Below are 20,153 nucleotides of genomic sequence, written 5' to 3' on the forward strand. Positions count from 1 at the left end.
ATCGTCTGTACAAGGACCAGTATAGTCTTTTTCGGAATATTTTTTCTCTAGTACATGTTTTTTTCCAGGATGCGTAGACTCTGCAGCAGCCAATACATAACTTACACATAACAGTACTGCCTGGTGCTGACGAACTCAACTGGGAACTCAACTGGGGGTTCAGAGTCATAGCCTAGGTTGGTTATGAATTCATGTAGAACGGTCTATAGAATTATACATTAGTTGAGCCACTGTGTACATAATTATGGGTATACCCGGGCTGTGCCTGGTAAAATTCTAGCGTCCGACAGTACCACAAGTCAGGCACCAGTACGATGCCAGTGACACGGACAGAAGGATAAGACTAACACGGAGGAGCAGGGGCAGCGAGTTGCTGCAGTGTCGATGAGGTTTTCCAGACTCGTCCTAACCATACCCAAGACATCTAGGTCATGCATGACCTGACCAACACATCAATTTGGCCGTATGAGTAGGACAAATGGGAATATAGTCCTCATCGGTGTGAATACCGACCATCGACCTTGCATTAGAAAGGTGTCTCAATTCGCGAGTTGTTATTCGTGAGGTTGAAACATGAGAGTAAGTAGTCAAATGGGCACTGGGTCTGAGGATCGTGCCGTTATTCGCGAGTTGTCGTTTATACACGAGGTCCTTATTCACAATGACAAGCGGTTGACTGTACTAGAAGCAAGGGTTGGAGTTAGTATTGACTATTGAGTGTACTAGCGACCCACAGCATGGCAGAGCCCGTCTTGCTGAGCAACGTATTTAGTTTACAGACCCTTTCCTTGAAAATGCTGCTGGAGGCACTTCCAGGTGTGGAGCCGTTGCTGCATGAGAGCCACATGAACACCGTTCCATGCAAAGACGTCAGAAAACGGGAATGATCAGAGGGGGTCGTGAGGTGAGCGGGGGGGAATGGAATCTACCTTTTGATCTTGATAAAGAAAAAGAAACACATCTGCCACGTTCAATTTTCAGCTAGGAGCAAACTTGTGTTAGCTCTTTGCACCTGATAAAGAGAGGTTTTGATGAAACGAGTAAAAAAATTGGGCCTGTCCGGGATTTGAACCCGGGACCTCTCGCACCCAAAGCGAGAATCATACCCCTAGACCAACAGGCCGATCACATCAGCTCAACTACACTGTATAGGAATGATGTGCGGACATAATGAATAATGTGCGTGTGAGAAGTTATGCATGCGTTGTCCGGTTGTCTTCCCCACAGCATGGTGCCAGCATCGACATGCGTGATGCAAACGGTCGCACGGCACTCTTCTACTCTGCCAGCCAGGGACATAAGAATATGGTGGGAATACTACTGGATCACAATGCCGATATAGAAGCAAGGTACTAGTTGGCCAAAGTGGCAGTATCCTATTGTGAGCCATTGCAATCTAATGTACTTGGTGTGTACGATGAAGCTTTCTGCTAAATTGAATATTCGTAACCTTTATCCGAAGTTTTCTCAGGAGGGACCGTTACTGATGTACGTGCCAGCTATAGCTGGATAATACAACATTTCACACACTGTGGATAATACAACATTTCACACACTGTGGATAATACAACATTTCACACACTGTGGATAATACAACATTTCACACACTATGGATAATACAACATTTCACACACTGTGGATAATACTACATTTCATACACTGTGGCCGTCTCCCTCTTTTCTAAAATGTGATTGCTGTTTTGCAGTGAATCTGAGTTTGGGCTGACTCCACTAATGGCCGCTGCACAGGAGGGTCACGAAGGCGTAGTCAGCCTTCTAATCGCTCAGGTACCGTGTGTGTGTGTGCGTGTGTGTGTGTGTGCGTGTGTGTGTGCGTGTGTGTGTGCGTGCGTGTGTTGTTCTTCATGCTGTAGCACCGTCAGATTGTATTCAAAGTGTATTGATCACTAGCAGCACTGCTTCACTATAGCCGGATACACGATTCTCAGCATTGCACACTACTCCGGCTCAGCATTGCACACTACTCTCAGCATTGCACACTACTCTCAGCATTGCACACTACTCTCAGCATTGCACACTACTCTCAGCATTGCACACTACTCTCAGCATTGCACACTACTCTCAGCATTGCACACTACTCTCAGCATTGCACACTACTCTCAGCATTGCACACTACTCTCAGCATTGCACACTACTCTCAGCATTGCACACTACTCTCAGCATTGCACACTACTCTCAGCATTGCACACTACTCTCAGCATTGCACACTACTCTCAGCATTGCACACTACTCTCAGCATTGCACACTACTCTCAGCATTGCACACTACTCTCAGCATTGCACACTACTCTCAGCATTGCACACTACTCTCAGCATTGCACACTACCCAGCTGCGCTAGTTGCCATGTATGAATAAAGGGAACGTAGTGATTTCAGTTCGGATCGGACTGAGTTGCGAGAGCTATAGGAAGTAGCAACTGCAAGATGTTCACTTGCACAACCTGATGGTATGATGTTGACAAGCATGTGCTTGCACACACTGACAGTCTTGCAAGTGATGTCCTACGCTTCGCCTCACTGACCCCCACTCTTTTCTTCTCTCTGTGTCAAGCCCGAACAATTTGTTGTTCTCTGTCCGCCACTGTAGGGTGCAAATGTACGCGCTGTGAGTGACTACGGCCACACAGCAAGATCACTGGCGCAAGGCTGTGGCTCAATGGTGGTAATGACGTTACTGGAAAACGCTGCACAAGAATGCAGAGTGGCACCAAGATCTATACGCAGTGAAGCAGGTTAGGACGTAATAGTTAGGCAGTGCATAGTAGTGTGTAGATGGTAAATAGTTCGGCAGTGCATAGTAGTGTGTAGATGGTAAATAGTTCGGCAGTGCATAGTAGTGTGTAGATGGTAAATAGTTCGGCAGTGCATAGTAGTGTGTAGATGGTAAATAGTTTGGCAGTGCATAGTAGTGTGTAGATGGTAAATAGTTCGGCAGTGCATAGTAGTGTGTCGAGAGATGGTACCTGATCTACTACTACTTTTCCTCCTCCTCTCGTAATCTGCTATCTCGTTTCTCTCTCCCTCATTGATCAGTGCTTTCCTTCTCTGGATGTGGTCACTTCACTTATGCAACTCCCCTATCATCAAACCAGTTCTTTAGAGTCTGGTTATGCTTGGGATAGCTGAATGTCTTTCTCAACTAAACACTTCTGAAGGTCATTATCATCCATTACTCAGCTAACAGGCGGTGCACCTGAGGCTGGTGAATTCATTGTACCGACAATGCATGAAGCTCAGAGTTTGCAGCGGACGGGTTACTATCACGGCAAAATTCCTGGATTACATCATTTTAGCTACGTAGCGCGTGCAAGAAGGATTCAAGCAGGTCTCCTGCTAAACAACAGTGAACTGCAACTCTATGCTGCTTCCCGCCACATATCTGCACCAACCATGATGCAATGCAGGAATTCTTCAGTGACAAACACCCATGCAGAGAAAACTAGTCACAAGCTGCACACACTGGGTATAATGTACACTTGACTGCACATTTACATGTAGCTATCTCTTACACATGCCGCCTGTACTGGTTGTAACGCTGGTGGGCAGGCTGTCTCTACATCAGCTATCACATAATGCACCTCTGTTGACAGGCCAATCAAACAATGCAAGGCATGTTCTTTTCTTTTGAATGTTTTATCCCCTCGTAAAGGACTATCCGATGACCTGTGTAGTGGGCTCACACCACCACAGTATGAGGGCGAATGGATCGGCAAAGCAGCCAGTTCACCCCGCAAGCACATTCACCGGCATAACCAAGGGCACAAGTCTCGCAAGCGGCATGCTTCTGCCGGCAGTGGTGCCAGTGCATCGGGAAGGTCCGGTATCCACGACGGCCCTGCAGCAGTTGCACATCTTCTCAACTCAGCCACAGCAGATGCTCTGGCAGCAGCCAGGGCTCCCGGGCCGCATGACCAATCACCGGCAGATGCAGCGGTGCAAAGAGGTCTCTCACAGAACACATATGATGGACAACACAATAGTAATGACGACCATTACGGTGGTGATGACGATGATGGAGAAAGCAGCAGCAGCGGGAACAGTAGTAGCAGTCCTGATGACTTTGATGCTGGCAGTGACGATGACGATGACAATATGACAAGTGCAGACCGTTTTGCCAACATGGCCGTGAGTACAGTGCGTGCATCAAGTGGAGAGAGCACTGGATCCAGTCCACAGAGCAGTGACATGGGACGACAACTGGCCGAGCTCTGCTCTCTGTCTACATCGGATCATGCCACTGGTAAGCTGAGTAGCCGGCATGTCAGTGCAAGCAATGGTGCTGGGACCAACAGCACTCGTTCGGGGAAGCACAGTAGTTGCAGCGGGTCTGTTGCAAACCCACACTTCGTTGCCACCAGACAGACCAGCACCTCGACGGAGTCAGATTCTCCAAACAGTTCCCAGGAATTACAGCCATCGCATCGTGCCGCCTCTAACACATCCGCAAAACACCACGCGAGCCGACCGCAAACAATTGAGGAGTTCCTCTCAGCTCTGGGTCTCTCTAAGTATCTGCCGCTATTCGAAGAACAGGACGTGAACATGCATGCATTTCTGACATTGACGGATGATGACTTGAAGGAAATTGGACTAAAGTAAGTTGCAAGCTGTTGTGTATACATAGCATACTCAGAATGCACACTCGGTGACATAACAGCCTAAGTTATCGTAAGCACTGCTTTTAAATACAGTCAAATATAACCACCCTCCTAAGCGGTAGGAGGTGAGTAGATCAGACCCACCACAAAGTGGTCTGCATCTGCGCCTTGATCCAAGAGTGTGGTGGCGTTCCTGTGGATGCGGGAAACTTGGCCGCCAGCCGAGTCTCACGCGAACCGTAATTTAATTAAAATTAACAATGACCCTCGATCGTGTACAAGAAAGGGGTCGTTACTCGCAAGTTGTCATTCGTGAGGTTGAAAGCATGCAATCAATTGGTCACTAGGTCTGAAGAGCGTGTCGATATTCGCGTGTTGTTGTTATACCTGTAAGTAAATATATGTTGACTCCACATACAATCAGAGTCGCTCAAGACAGTTCGGATAGAGTAGTCGAGCACAGCCAATCAGCCTCCCAACTCTTCTCTTGCATGCACCCATCTGCTTGCATACTGTTGTGGCCAAAGGAATCCGGCCCGTGAGCCGAAAGCAGCACCAAGGATTGTGCGGTCCCTGCGGTTCTCGGATGGGTGTTTCGAACGGTGCATGATATCATTGAAACGGAAGTGCAGTGCTGCTTTTGACTTGCGCGTCAGTTTTCTTTGGTCACGACTGCAGGAACACACGTACCTATGCACACCACCCTGTACTGCCGTTGATGCTGCTAACCACAGCACGTGTGGTAAATAAAGTTGCAGCGCGTTTGTAAATTGTGTAAGGTGTCATTGCGGGTCACAGCAACTCTGCAACCCTTCGATTACCTTCCTGCATTCATGAAACATGGTTGCAGTAGTGTGCAGGGTTTGTGCAGCCATGACCTGGGACTGTTTCTCCGGCTTTGTTTCCTGTGTTTCCGTGCCTTGTCTTGTAGACTGTTTGGTCCGCGTCGCAAGATAACATCTGCAATAGCCCGTTGGCATAGCCAGGCATGGACCGGATCAAATAGAGTGAGTTTCTGCCTGCCTGTTGTCTTCTTTTAGTGCCAGGACGATGAAGATAATTTCGATGGTGATGTGTGTACGACGTCCTGCTCAGATGCCCTCGAACCTCATTGAGACGATAAAATCGTGACCTATGCTATACGGTAGCGTTGGGAAAAACTGGTTTTGTATCAAACTCCAAGAAAACACAGAAGTTGCAGGACCAGTTAGTCAGGGTATAGAAACCACATACTTGATGCCCTTGAAAGAACATGCCACGCTAAACCTATTCTTGCCATCCGATGTCACTGTTCTGTAGCTCATGCTGATACCGTGTGACTTTCAAGTGAAGTGCTGCTCAATGAAATCCGATCGAGTGGATCAAGTTTGCGCCCTGTACCAGTACAACATTCCAGTGTTAGCAGGTCTGGGGCTGTACAGCGCTGCCCGGTGTGGCATTCACTCGCTTGGGCTGTACAGCGCTGCCCGGTGTGCCATTCACTCGCTTGATCGGATTTCATTGAGCAGCACGGTGTAATGATGATGACAACATGACTAGTACAGTCATGGCAAGTGAAATCCGACACTTGCCATAGGGGACAGCGCCACAAATGGACATCAATGATGTAATGCACTGCACCTAATTTGTACTATAGAGCCGTATGCATCCCAAACAGATCGAAAGGTCACAGCGTAGATACACACAGTTCACAAACATGGTACACATAAGGAGTATTGGTATCCAGTGCTCATTCATTTTTGCCAGCACCTTTTGAAACTTGACTGTGAACCTTGACTGTGATGAGTAGATCTACCTAGTACGAGTTCTGTCATGAGACAGATCAAGTTGTATGTAACACATGCACTACGTACGTATGCAGGGCTGCAGGGGCTGCAGACTGCATGGTACAGCAGGGGCGTAGCACCCGCTACGACTGGTACGACCATGGCCGTACCACTTTTCGAAAAGTGTGGTCCGTCCGGAACGTGCAAAACCGTAATAAAAAAATCAGGATCCATCGATGCATATGCGCATCAGACTTTGACCTTTTTCTAGACTCGTACTCGTAGATCTGTCATGCATCTGTGCATGTCCATGCACGTCTCTTCTGCCCGTGAAATAATTCTATGACTTATAAACTGTGCCAGAAGTGTGCCAGAAGGTCCCAGAACACAGGATTTTGTGTCTTTTTTACAAAATTTTCCCGGGGGAGGTCCCCCGGACCCCCTCCAAAACGGCCTTCGGCCGCGCCGACCTTTAGTCGTACCACTTCCAAAAACCCCTCCTACGCCACTGTACAGTCCCTTATGCTAAGTGTCGGATTTCACTTGCCACAACTGTACTACTTCAGTCCATGCCACCCCGTCTTGCGCAATACAATGTCTATGCAATTGTATGCTGTGGGAGGCTGTTCCTGCTAACCTTTGACATTTTACAAATATCAGTAGCACATGGCAAAGATGGCGTGAAATACCCAGGGCTTAGGTAGGGGTGGACTTGCAGCCTAGGTTTGTGCTGTATGAATAACGATATTGTTACAGCAATGCTGCCATCCACACTTCTCAATCTGCCACCAGATCAAGTGCGATTGGATGTACTAGTACTAGTACTACTTCTACTTCTTTCGCCTGTACATGTGTGCTTGTCGTAGCTTGAACAGGCGTATGCAGATCACATGGACATACAGCTTCGGGAACTAACAGAGAAACATCAACAGGTAAGCTTGACTGTGGCTGTGGTTACCTGGAAATCACTTTCTTACCGTGCTGAATCGCAAGCCTGCTCAATCGGTTCAGAATAGTTTCACAGGTTCACGGCACGTCACTACAAGTGTGAGAGCATAGAGCATGGGAGCATAGAGACTGAGAGGCTTAGAGCATGGGAGAGCATAGAAACCGAGAGGCTTGACAGTACAGCATAGAGACCGAGAGGCTTGGCAGTACAGCATAGAGACTGAGAGGCTTGACAGTACAGCATAGAGACTAAGAGGCTTGACAGTACAGCATAGAGACTGAGAGGCTTGACAGTACAGCAGAGGGCCTAAGAGGCTTGACAGTACAGCATAGAGACTGAGAGGCTTGACAGTACAGCATAGAGACCGAGAGGCTTGACAGTACAGCATAGAGACCGAGAGGCTTGACAGTACAGCATAGAGACTGAGAGGCTTGACAGTACAGCATAGAGACTGAGAGGCTTGACAGTACAGCATAGAGACCGAGAGGCTTGACAGTACAGCATAGAGACCGAGAGGCTTGACAGTACAGCATAGAGACCGAGAGGCTTGACAGTACAGCATAGAGACTGAGAGGCTTGACAGTACAGCATAGAGACTGAGAGGCTTGACAGTACAGCATAGAGACCGAGAGGCTTGACAGTACAGCATAGAGACTGAGAGGCTTGACAGTACAGCATAGAGACCGAGAGGCTTGACAGTACAGCATAGAGACCGAGAGGCTTGACAGTACAGCATAGAGACCGAGAGGCTTGACAGTACAGCATAGAGACTGAGAGGCTTGACAGTACAGCATAGAGACTGAGAGGCTTGACAGTACAGCATAGAGACCGAGAGGCTTGACAGTACAGCATAGAGACTGAGAGGCTTGACAGTACAGCATAGAGACTGAGAGGCTTGACAGTACAGCATAGAGACCGAGAGGCTTGACAGTACAGCATAGAGACTGAGAGGCTTGACAGTACAGCATAGAGACTGAGAGGCTTGACAGTACAGCATAGAGACCGAGAGGCTTGACAGTACAGCATAGAGACTGAGAGGCTTGACAGTACAGCATAGAGACTGAGAGGCTTGACAGTACAGCATAGAGACTGAGAGGCTTGACAGTACAGCATAGAGACTGAGAGGCTTGACAGTACAGCAGAGGGCCTAAGAGGCTTGACAGTACAGCATAGAGACTGAGAGGCTTGACAGTACAGCATAGAGACCGAGAGGCTTGACAGTACAGCATAGAGACCGAGAGGCTTGACAGTACAGCATAGAGACTGAGAGGCTTGACAGTACAGCATAGAGACTGAGAGGCTTGACAGTACAGCATAGAGACCGAGAGGCTTGACAGTACAGCATAGAGACCGAGAGGCTTGACAGTACAGCATAGAGACCGAGAGGCTTGACAGTACAGCATAGAGACTGAGAGGCTTGACAGTACAGCATAGAGACTGAGAGGCTTGACAGTACAGCATAGAGACCGAGAGGCTTGACAGTACAGCATAGAGACTGAGAGGCTTGACAGTACAGCATAGAGACCGAGAGGCTTGACAGTACAGCATAGAGACCGAGAGGCTTGACAGTACAGCATAGAGACCGAGAGGCTTGACAGTACAGCATAGAGACTGAGAGGCTTGACAGTACAGCATAGAGACTGAGAGGCTTGACAGTACAGCATAGAGACCGAGAGGCTTGACAGTACAGCATAGAGACTGAGAGGCTTGACAGTACAGCATAGAGACTGAGAGGCTTGACAGTACAGCATAGAGACCGAGAGGCTTGACAGTACAGCATAGAGACTGAGAGGCTTGACAGTACAGCATAGAGACTGAGAGGCTTGACAGTACAGCATAGAGACCGAGAGGCTTGACAGTACAGCATAGAGACTGAGAGGCTTGACAGTACAGCATAGAGACTGAGAGGCTTGACAGTACAGCATAGAGACTGAGAGGCTTGACAGTACAGCATAGAGACCGAGAGGCTTGACAGTACAGCATAGAGACTGAGAGGCTTGACAGTACAGCATAGAGACTGAGAGGCTTGACAGTACAGCATAGAGACCGAGAGGCTTGACAGTACAGCATAGAGACCGAGAGGCTTGACAGTACAGCATAGAGACTGAGAGGCTTGACAGTACAGCATAGAGACCGAGAGGCTTGACAGTACAGCATAGAGACCGAGAGGCTTGACAGTACAGCATAGAGACTGAGAGGCTTGACAGTACAGCATAGAGACTGAGAGGCTTGACAGTACAGCATAGAGACCGAGAGGCTTGACAGTACAGCATAGAGACCGAGAGGCTTGACAGTACAGCATAGAGACCGAGAGGCTTGACAGTACAGCATAGAGACTGAGAGGCTTGACAGTACAGCATAGAGACTGAGAGGCTTGACAGTACAGCATAGAGACCGAGAGGCTTGACAGTACAGCATAGAGACTGAGAGGCTTGACAGTACAGCATAGCGACCGAGAGGCTTGACAGTACAGCATAGAGACCGAGAGGCTTGACAGTACAGCATAGAGACTGAGAGGCTTGACAGTACAGCATAGAGACTGAGAGGCTTGACAGTACAGCATAGAGACCGAGAGGCTTGACAGTACAGCATAGAGACCGAGAGGCTTGACAGTACAGCATAGAGACCGAGAGGCTTGACAGTACAGCATAGAGACTGAGAGGCTTGACAGTACAGCATAGAGACTGAGAGGCTTGACAGTACAGCAGAGGGCCTAAGAGGCTTGACAGTACACACCCACTGTTTACAGTGAGCTGTACAGAGAATATAGACATTCTGGAAATTCTGTAATTGAGGATAAAAAATAAGTCAGACGTGCCATAAATAGTAAACCAAATAAAATAAATACTTGATGAAAATCCTCACACATTGGCCATTGAGGTATCATTTGAATAACTGGAAGCTTGCAGCTGCAAGAGATAAAATAATGATAATAAGTGATGTTGTTATGGCATGGTGTGTTCCGTACACAGTGTGTGGAACAGCTTCACAGATACCATGCTCAGCTACAGCAAGAACATGATCTACGCGCTGCCACTGAAGCCTGCCTCCTGGATGAGCGCGCGGCAAGTCAGGCTTTGGAGCAGACGGCACGCATGTCACACAAGTCACTGAAAGCCGCAAGAAAGCAACTCGAGCTGGCACTGAAGGGACAATCAAGTCTCCTCGAAAAGATGCAAGGTATGTGTGTCAGCATAAACATTGTATAGAAGCAGTCAGAAGCAGTTAATGTGTAGATGAGCGGGCCAGCCGCAGAATTCGTTGAAATTAGACTAATAACATCACCAGCGAAGTGTAGTTGATACTAAAAGTGGGTGTGCTACCCTCAGCTTGCTCCAACGATGTGCAGAGTTATGACAGCAGTGCAGCACCATAGCATGATCAGTTGTCATGTCTGATGTTGTTTGTTTCTTGCCCAGACTTGGAAGGTAGCAGTGCAGCAGAGGCAACTGTCCTTGCACGGCAGTGCTATCAGCAGATGAAGACAGCATTGAAGTCAATGCAGAGTAGCGGATGATTAATCTGAAAACGATACGAAAGTGGTGAGAGGTCGCAGGCGATTTCTTTTTGAATTCTTGATGGACACTTTGGCAAGCCTTGCTTGATTGATTCTACACCCCTTACAATTACTTGAGTATGAGCGCTTTGTTTGTTTTGATCAACTGGAATTATCATAGAGTTTGCAACCAATTGGAATAGGTGGCTTAATTGCCTCAATTCGAGCCACTTCTTTGACAATGTATTCCTGCTTGACACGTATAACATATTTTCTTATTTTCAAAACTTGAGATTTTATTGTATTAAAGGGGTCGTCCGTAATTTTCGAAAAAATAAAAAATAAGCAAAACGAGTGTGGGCGGTCAAGAACGCTGGCGGATTTTTTTGATTTTTGTACCTTTTTATTATTATTTTTTACTTCAGTGACTTTCATACCGTGACTTTTTGCACTGACTATACTGTGCATACATGTAGTGTACATTGATTGAGTGTAGTGTACATTGATTGAGTGTAGTGTACATTGAGTATTTTTCGCTCCTGCTCTTGTAGTAGTTGAGCACTCTCATGTGCCTTTGCTGTTTGCATTTAGTCAGTTTGAGCACTCGGCAAGGTACGTTCGGGCCTGGTTTAAATTTGGCTTTGGAAATTTTATTTTTCATTGCTATCAGGTTCGGCCTCATTTTCTCTGTGCTGCGCTGATGAGTTCACAAAGAACGAAGTGGGTGTGGGTGGGTCAGAGACAATTTTGCACGAGGACAGATTTTTTAATTTTTCGATAATTACGGACGACCCCTAAAAGCAATTTTGTTGTTAGCGTGAAAGAGGGAGGCTTTAGTCTACTCCCTGCCTGTGTGGTCTCTGGCCGACCTCGTTCACCACACGTTCACCGTTCGAATGCCGCTAGTGGATCCTTCTTCTGCAACAATACTACCAGTAACCATGGCAATCATGGCAGCCCCCCCCCCCCTTGATGACAGTAGAATCAGTACAGCCACAGACCATACTGTGTGCAGCACTAACCTTTCCTGGCTCTGTTGGGGAAATGCAGCATCAGAAGCTAGCTGGGCAGAAGTGCTGGTCAGGACACTGGTTGTAGACGGTCGAGTCTCTTTGCGCTCTGCATGCACGAGCTGCTGTGACAGGACGCAGGGAACTGGTACGACTGCTGCAGCTCTGGTGACACTCACAGTGTGACAAGTGACGTAATAAGTCTAGAGAAGGATCATCTCGATTTCCTCAGTCCACTCTGGCTTGACATGTTCCTGTGCATGGTGTTAGTAACACAAACATGTACGTACACGGACACACATCACCTGTCTGTAGGCTACATACACAGTATGTACTACAGGACTACCGGACTACTGATCACTAAAGAACAGACAGGCTAAAATACTAGTATTACCAGGTGCAGGATACCTATATACACGATGGCTCACTTTATCGACAGTTCTACATGAAAAATAAGAATTGCCTATGGTACGACTCTGAACCCCAGTTCTTTGGCACCAAACAGTATTGCAGAACAGTGTCAGGTGAAGTCCAGCCCTGGGCATCAGCTTCACAAGCTGTGCAGGGTTGGATGTCAGCCAGTACCACCTGGCACATGTTCCCACTGCGTCACAATCTGTTCACATGTTACCGGTATGATGTACAGTAGGACATAAAAGACTGGGCTAACACACTACCTGGCACATGTAATTGTCCCCACTGCGTCACCGTCAGTTCACATGTTACACTATGACATGAAGGACTGGGCTAACACATTACCTGGCATGTGATGGCGCGATGACGGCAGCGATGGATGAACTGGCTGCTGTATGCTGAGTGATGGCGTTGCAGAACATGGTGAAATGCACGGTGGGCAATGCTACATAGGTAACACACACAGACACACACAGACACACCCAGGCACGTGCACGAACGCACACAAACACACAGATCAAGCCCGAATACTAATACTCAGCAGCACAAACAAGTGAGGTCAACCGTAACAATGACTTTCTGCTTTCCTCTCTGCTGCAGGAGATTTCGAAGTGTGTGTTCCAGGCAGTGGCAATCGCACTACTTATACAATAGTTTCACAAACGCCACGTTCTATATGGAGCAGTACTGTGCACATACCTGTCAACTTGTTTGTAGTGTATCGGCAGTCCACCTTGGACACCAGCTACCTGCAATGCAAAAGAAACATAGCTGCCTGGAGTCAGCTGAGATGCAACAGCATAATAACACAATTTGGGAAGGACATGCACCACCATTGTCAAACTCACTTTCTCTTCACAAGATCACTCTCATCAGTACAGCCTCAGAAGATTCAATGGAAAGGCAAGGCACACACTGGGGTGAGTTGCGATGGCTCAACAGAGAGTTCCAAATACACCTGCGTGCAGAGCCTTATAGACATGGGACGCAAATGATGGAGTCAAGGTGTGTGCTGAGAGTGCTCACATGCCTCAGTAACCATGGTGACCATGGTTCTAGCGAGGAAGAAAATAGTAGAGGGGTGGAGCAGGGGAAACAAACATGTTCCAATATTGCTGTGTCACACGAAATGCAACGTATGCACCCGGAACGATCGATTTGTGGCTTCATTTGTGTTGTGTGAACTGAAAAACACAAAAATCGAGAAATGAGTAGGTGACACGTGATCAGCGTAGAGGGTGCTGCTGCCCCCTCCCTTGGCGAGAGCCCTGATAAGGGATAACCTTGGTCCACTGTTGTACTTTTACTGGCAGAGAGAAGGGAATACAGCTCAATACACATACATGCAGCAGTAGAGTACAGTTTTAGTTTCCCCTTCTCTCTACTGAGTATGTGCAGTGTGACAATGCACTGGTCAACAGGAGCAGTGAAGGGTGAGCAGTGCATGCATGGGTGTAGTATGGTAGCAAAGTGGTGCCTCACCATTGGCCGAAGCTGTCGTGATGCATGCTTGAAGAACTCAGCAATGAGGTCAGCCAGTAGCCCTAGTGGTTCATGGGGGTACACAGACAGTGGCATCAACAGCATCAGTAGCATCAGCCATAGCAAATTCAGTGACAGAGAACATTGTAATTTCTTCATCAACATGCGTACGTATTTGACTTATTTCGGTAGAGAAACCAGGCACCTAAATTTAGATTACACCTAAAAGGCACTAGAGTATGCACTGTAAGTGCAGGTAATGCTGGTCACCTAATTCTACATTACCACCTAAAACCTGTCAGGTGCATGACACCGAAATTTCAATGCACCTAAAAGGCACCAGAGTATGCACAGTACGTGCAGGTAATGCTGGTCACCTAATTCTACATTATCACCTAAAACCTGTCAGGTGCATGACACCGAAAACATTTCAATGCACCTAACATTAGATGTTTTACAGTGGTAGAGGTGTTACCCCCCTTTAAGGCCAACATGAACGTTTGCAATGCTTTCCATTGTTCTTCAATCTGATAAGACAGATAAGCAGCCATAGCGCTGTGGATCTACAATTGTAGCCGGTCTCATGAACACTGTTGTCAATCATGAGCACAAGGACTAGACCTGCGAGTCCACACCCGAGGAGCGAATGGGATCGCTGGTCTCGCCTGAACATGAACTTAGGAATGGTTTGAATGCATTCCCGATATCAAGAGGACATAACCCCGAAGAGTGTGCAACTCCAGCTATGGCCCGGGTCTGCGACGGCAGAACTTCACATCACGTGATGAACCCGTACACATTATTCGCACTCTGTGCATGATAGATACAGGGTTGCACGCAACCCTGCTTCGGGTTCAACAGTCTTGTGGTCACTTTGCACTGTTTGCCAACGTAACCTTTTGAGCCATGTCACGTGATGTGAAGTTCTGATGTCGCAGCACAGCATAGAGGTTGTGCAGGCAGTTGCACACTCTAGGGGGTTATGTACTCTTGCCGATATGAACACAGCGAACAAAGCCAATTACATTCTTAGCTTTTTCTGCACTTCTGACTTGACACATAAGACCACCTAGTGTGATAGCCAATCATACTGTACGTGATCTCCAAGTGGCTGTGGGGGCATTGCCCTAACAAGATTTCTTTGCTCTGCTCGGTACAACTGGAGACAAGCGAAGCGTTTGTCCCAGTACATACATCACATACCCTGATCTCCCATTGCACACCGTAGCAATGATGCATGACAAGACAACCCGTCCACTAGACTAAGGCTGAGTTAGTTTTTAACTACCTGGTAGAGTAGAGTAGAGTCACTCTACCGATAGAGGTAGATGGTAGAGGCAAGTGCAAGAACGCTATTCTACCGGATTTAGTAGTTTACACGATATGTACGTGAAATGTTTCTCCTCTGTATGGAGTTGTGTACAAATCCTTGATCCTGCTGGAAATCCCGTAGCTCTACCAACTTTTTCCTGGTAGAGCCGGTAGAGGAAAAGTAGAATATACCCTTTTGAGTAGAATTTTTTTTTCAAAAAACGAACACCTCTACCGAAAGAAGTAGTTTCTACCCAAACCTGTAGATCAAACACGCAGCAGTAAGCAGTAAGGACCTGTGCAAAAGTCGTAACTTTTCTTCGTGTTGTACGTAATCTGTGTGTAGGCACTGCCCTATATCGAAAATGTATTTTTAAAAGCCAGGTGACCCATCATTAAAGTTACACGTTACACTCGGCTGAGAGCAAAGCTTACTGCTCAGGGTGGTGTCAACCATTGATGGACACTTATTCAATATTAAAGAGGATCGTCCCTCTAAAGAGTGGTGTTTGTGTCAGGGGAATGTTATCTGAGTTATATTGTGTATGGTATTGTGTATGGTATTGGGTATGGTACCGGGCATGACACCGGGCATGACACCGGGCATGACACCGGGCATGACACCGGGCATGACACCGGGCATGACACCGGGCATGACACCGGGCATGACACCGGGCATGCCACCGGGCATGACACCGGGCATGACACCGGGCATGACACCGGGTATGACACCGGGCATGGCACCGGGCATGACACCGGGCATGACACCGGGTATGACACCGGGTATGACACCGGGTATGACACCGGGTATGACACCGGGTATGACACCGAGTATGGTATTGTATCGGGTATGACACCGGGTATGGTTGGAACTTCCGACATGTGCAGTAGCCGGGTCATAGTGCCCTGCGCGGATCCGAGCATGCTGTTGAAAGGACAAAAATTAAAATCTTTGGAGTCATATCGTTTCAAACGTCTGTGAGTGTAGTTGTCCTGAAAGTAGAAGTAGGAAAGCCGGTCAGGTCTAGTTTGAGCAGTTATGTTGAAGTCTGCAAGTGCAAAGGCAACATAGGATGCACTTTCTCTCAAAGAGAAATACGAGATCGTGCAGATGCAAGAAAAAGGATTGAAAGCAGCGGCATCGCTCCCAACGTCTGTCGCAAGTCTACACCGTGCTAAAACAAAAAGGACACAATCAAGCATGCCTGCCTTAGCGGTGAGCGGTACTCGTCTGCACAGCGCGTAAGGAAGTCTCGCTGGCCAGAGCTGGATGCCGCTCTGCGAAATTGGCTCACTAGCGCTAGAGCTGCAAATCTGGATGTGACTGATGACATCATGACGATGGAAGCGGAGAAGCTTGCAAGACATTGAGTGGTTCCAGACACGACGTAAAACAGTGCCCAGAAGAAAACTCTGAAAAAAGAAGAAGAAGGAACGAAAGGAAATGGGGACGTCAATCGATGTGGCAATGCGAACAAGATGTCGATGTCGATGTTGACAGCGGGGGATATCAAGCGAGAAGTTCTCAGCGAGCAAAGGCTTCATTAGTCGCTTCAAGGCACGACACCAAGTCTCGCTGAGGATGAAAGCTGGAGAGAGGAGAGAAGCTGCAGCTGATCACAACATCGATCAATGGCTCCACGATGTTCTCCCAACATTGATTGAAGGGTGTTAGGCCCACAAGTAACGTTAGTTCATGCATTATTCATTTGGCCTGGGTAGCTACTTGCGCGCCCATGTATGCCATAGCTACCCAGGCCCTTTATATTGCGTTGCTCTCCTCTTCAACTCGCTCTCTTCAGCTCTCTCTCTTCAATAAGCTCGCTTTCTTCAGATAATCTCTTTCTCACTCTTCAATGTAGTCGTTCCGTTCGTCCTGGTCTCTTGTCTCGTCGTCTATAATAAATGTCGTTCCATCAACCTACCTGTTCCCGTTGTCAGTTGTGTTAGTGAGTAAGAAACCTCTCTTCTTTGGACCTAACATTGGCGCCCAACTTTACTCGACGCGGAGTTCTGCCTCCACAGCTCACGACCCTGAGATGTGATTTACGTGTAGTGTTGCTCCCGTCACTGCTGGACTGTCCTTGTTTATTCGTCACCCCTGTCCGTGTTCGTCGTGGAGCTGTGTCGTCGTGCTGTGTCGTCACGCAATGTCATCCTTCTTCGGACTCAACATTGGCGCCCGACCATTGCTCGGAACCGACGACCCTCGTCCACTACCGCCCGGCATTCGTCTCGTCGTCAGTCTCGTCTTGTCGCCAACCTCGTCTCATCTCCAACCTCGTCTCGTCCAGGTCCACCTCGTCTCGTCCAGGTCCACCTCGTCTCGTCATGCAGGTCAGCTACCTTTCTCTCTTTCTTTTTTGTATGCGTTCCTTCTTCGTCAATTTTTTTGACCACAACATCGATCAATGGCTCCACGATGTTCTCCCAACATTGATTGAAGGGTATGAACCCAAGAATGTATTCAATGCGGACGAAACTGCATTGTTTTACCGGCTCCTTCCTCACCATACTCTAGCATTCCGCGGAGAGAAGTGCCAGGGCGGGAAGAAAAAGGAGAGGCTGAGTGTATTGTTAGCCGCCAATATGGATGGTTGGGAGAAGCTGGTGACACTGGTTATTGGGCATTACAAAAACCCAAGGTGCTTCAAGAATGCCAGATCCTTGCCGGTGACGTACAAGCACTCGAAGAACGCATGGATGACAGGATCATTGTTCAAGGAGTGGCCGATGAATTTCAACCAGGAAATGGCCAAGCAGAAGCGAAAAGTGCTCCTTTTCTCGGACAACTGCTCGACCCACTCAGCCGCAACCCTGACTGCGAACTTCTCGCACATAACCATTCATTACTTCCCTCCGAACTCAACATCCAGGAGCCAGCCGATGGACCAAGGCGTGATTCGCAGCATGAAAGCGGCCTACCGGACCGAGCTTCTGCGGCGCATTGTGGATGCATTTGACTCCGGCAAATCCACTGATGAGGCAAAACCAGCAGCCACGATCAAGACGTTTTCGCTACCGTGCGACCTGGCGAAAAGGAGGTAGTGTGTACTGATGTATCCAGAGTGAATATGAATCGGGTTCATGCTGGAGTGAAAGCAACATGGCTAGTTCCGATGTTGAAGTTAGAAGATGCAGCCAAGCCTCTTGTACACACACACACACACACATACACACACACACACACACACACACACACACACACACACACACACACGCACGCACACACACACACACAGAGCAAAACAGCTGAATAGACCGTCTATGCCCGACCGGCAACTCTTACCCTGCATCAGGTTCATGCTGTGCCTCAGGCGATGTCCCTGGGGCAGACGCCTGCTCAACGCGTGAAACTTCATTGCAACAAACAAGAACGCCTGGTAGACATTCTTCACAACTGTTTGCTCAGAGTTCAGCTATAGAAAGGAAAATCAGCAGACATAACATGGCAAAAAGCAATTCCGAGAAGCCGAAGATGAATGATAGACAACAGAGGACTAGTTCACTCTGCTATGAACCAAACCATCACACAGTGCAAAAAGGCAACAGCTGTTCTCGCTATAGGTTCTTGGCCTGCTGCAGCCTGTCAAGCTGAAAGCATTAGGAACATTGGGCTCATAGTAGTGGTGAAACGAATATACCGAATGTTCGAATATTCGTTCGGTTTGACACATTCGAACGAATATTTCTCATGGCGAATATTCGTTAACCCGGTATGCAGAATCAACCGGGCGACTTCAAACTTTCGTAACTTCGTGAATACTTGACCGAATCGCTTCATTGAAAGATCTATCAGCATTAGCAAACTCTCAGCTGTTGTTTAGAAGCCACCCGAACGCAATCTGCGGTCCTGGAGGGGAGGTATGGCGCTCGAACGAAAATCACGTCTCAAGCTCAAGCTGTTTTTGAGCCTGTGAAAGGCACTTCAGCTGGGGATTTTTGTGAAAAATGACCTAGAAATGATGAAGAAATATATACCTTCGCTCGTCATGCCTAATAATAGTGACAATATCCAATAAAATGACTGAGAGGAGGGCATGTGATGTCATCCGTGTTAACGAAAGGATATTCGTTCGTTCGTTCGTTCAGCCGAAGAACATTTGGCTACTGGGTTTTGATATTCGTTTCACCACTAGCTCATAGTCCTAACCCTCCCTGCCCAAAATAAGATGGCATTGATAGATACATTACTTTAAACTGTACACCGTCCTTGATTATGCAAAGAAAGACGTAGACTCGGCTCATATATGAAATACTAACTTGCTCACAGAGTTTGTTACTATTGCAGCTTAGACACTCACTCCAACAACACAGTCAAAGATTCAGTGTACCACAATACGATTCAGGCAAACTTACCGAGCGATCCAGAAGGATAGCATTGCACTTTGTCTTCAGCGTCCTACCGTAGGCACCACCATGGTTACCATAGTTACAAAGAACAAGAGACAAGAGACAAGAGTATTTCAGAAGCAGTACATTTTACTTCACCAGATACACATGCATTTCTGCCTTCTCGTCAAACAGGAATGTGCCTCAAAACGAGATCAATTTCCGCAGAATGGAATAACAGCTGCTTGCTCCTCAGAGAGCGTTGTTGCTTGTCAACAGATGCTTCTATTGTCTATGCTACTCACATCAGCATGCTGCTCTTGGCAGATACGAACGTGCGGCCAGCGTGGTCCACCGTCAATGAATCAGATAGGTCTACAGCCAGTGAGAAACAATGAAGAGAAAGGAAATAGAAAGAGAGAGAGAGAGAGAGAGAGAGAGAGTGTGTGTGTGTGTGTGTGTGTGTGTGTGTGTGTGTGTGTGTGTGTGTGTGTGTGTGTGTGTGTGTGTGTGTGTGTGTGTGTGTGTGTGTGTGTGTGAGAGAGAGAGAGAGAGAGAGAGAGAGAGAGAGAGAGAGAGAGAGAGAGAGAGAGAGAGAGAGTGAGTGAGTGAGTGAGTGTGAGAGAGAGAGAGAGAGAGAGAGAGAGAGAGAGAGAGAGAGAGAGAGAGAGAGTGAGTGTGAGTGTGTGTGAGAGAGAGAGAATGGGCAAGCAAACCTTACTTCTGTATGTGTTTCACCATCTCAAATGTACATTAGTAGTGAAGTTGGTAACTCT

At 47.6% G+C, this 20,153-nt stretch overlaps 2 protein-coding genes and 1 non-coding gene across 8 annotated transcripts in view; 1 reads left to right on the forward strand and 2 right to left on the reverse strand.

Moving 5' to 3' along the window:
* The window catches only part of LOC135808364 (ankyrin repeat and SAM domain-containing protein 3-like), a 30,242-nt gene extending 18,972 nt beyond the window's left edge, over positions 1 to 11,270 (forward strand). For all 3 annotated transcript variants that reach the window (XM_065321546.1, XM_065321545.1, XM_065321544.1), the window contains 8 exons: positions 1,228 to 1,349; positions 1,706 to 1,787; positions 2,607 to 2,751; positions 3,669 to 4,614; positions 5,549 to 5,624; positions 7,250 to 7,315; positions 10,305 to 10,512; positions 10,752 to 11,270. In XM_065321546.1, coding sequence (XP_065177618.1) covers positions 1,246 to 1,349; positions 1,706 to 1,787; positions 2,607 to 2,751; positions 3,669 to 4,614; positions 5,549 to 5,624; positions 7,250 to 7,315; positions 10,305 to 10,512; positions 10,752 to 10,849 — 1,725 coding nt within the window. In that variant the 5' untranslated portion in view covers positions 1,228 to 1,245 and the 3' untranslated portion in view covers positions 10,850 to 11,270. The remainder of the gene's footprint in view (positions 1 to 1,227; positions 1,350 to 1,705; positions 1,788 to 2,606; positions 2,752 to 3,668; positions 4,615 to 5,548; positions 5,625 to 7,249; positions 7,316 to 10,304; positions 10,513 to 10,751) is intronic.
* On the reverse strand, positions 1,052 to 1,123 carry Trnap-ugg (transfer RNA proline (anticodon UGG)). Its single transcript has one exon. It is a non-coding gene; the product is annotated as a tRNA-Pro (tRNA).
* Positions 10,055 to 20,153, reverse strand: part of LOC135808362 (telomerase reverse transcriptase-like) — a 34,837-nt gene continuing 24,738 nt past the window's right edge. For all 4 annotated transcript variants that reach the window (XM_065321541.1, XM_065321542.1, XM_065321540.1 and 1 more), the window contains exons 29-36: positions 19,683 to 19,752; positions 19,405 to 19,447; positions 18,335 to 18,464; positions 13,735 to 13,796; positions 12,952 to 13,001; positions 12,598 to 12,697; positions 11,851 to 12,092; positions 10,055 to 10,854 (exon numbers count right to left, since the gene is read on the reverse strand). In XM_065321541.1, coding sequence (XP_065177613.1) covers positions 12,042 to 12,092; positions 12,598 to 12,697; positions 12,952 to 13,001; positions 13,735 to 13,796; positions 18,335 to 18,464; positions 19,405 to 19,447; positions 19,683 to 19,752 — 506 coding nt within the window. In that variant the 3' untranslated portion in view covers positions 10,055 to 10,854; positions 11,851 to 12,041. The remainder of the gene's footprint in view (positions 10,855 to 11,850; positions 12,093 to 12,597; positions 12,698 to 12,951; positions 13,002 to 13,734; positions 13,797 to 18,334; positions 18,465 to 19,404; positions 19,448 to 19,682; positions 19,753 to 20,153) is intronic.

The sequence above is a fragment of the Sycon ciliatum genome, chromosome 2 (genome assembly GCF_964019385.1).
Source record: "Sycon ciliatum chromosome 2, ocSycCili1.1, whole genome shotgun sequence".
In the NCBI taxonomy this organism is placed as follows: domain Eukaryota; kingdom Metazoa; phylum Porifera; class Calcarea; order Leucosolenida; family Sycettidae; genus Sycon; species Sycon ciliatum.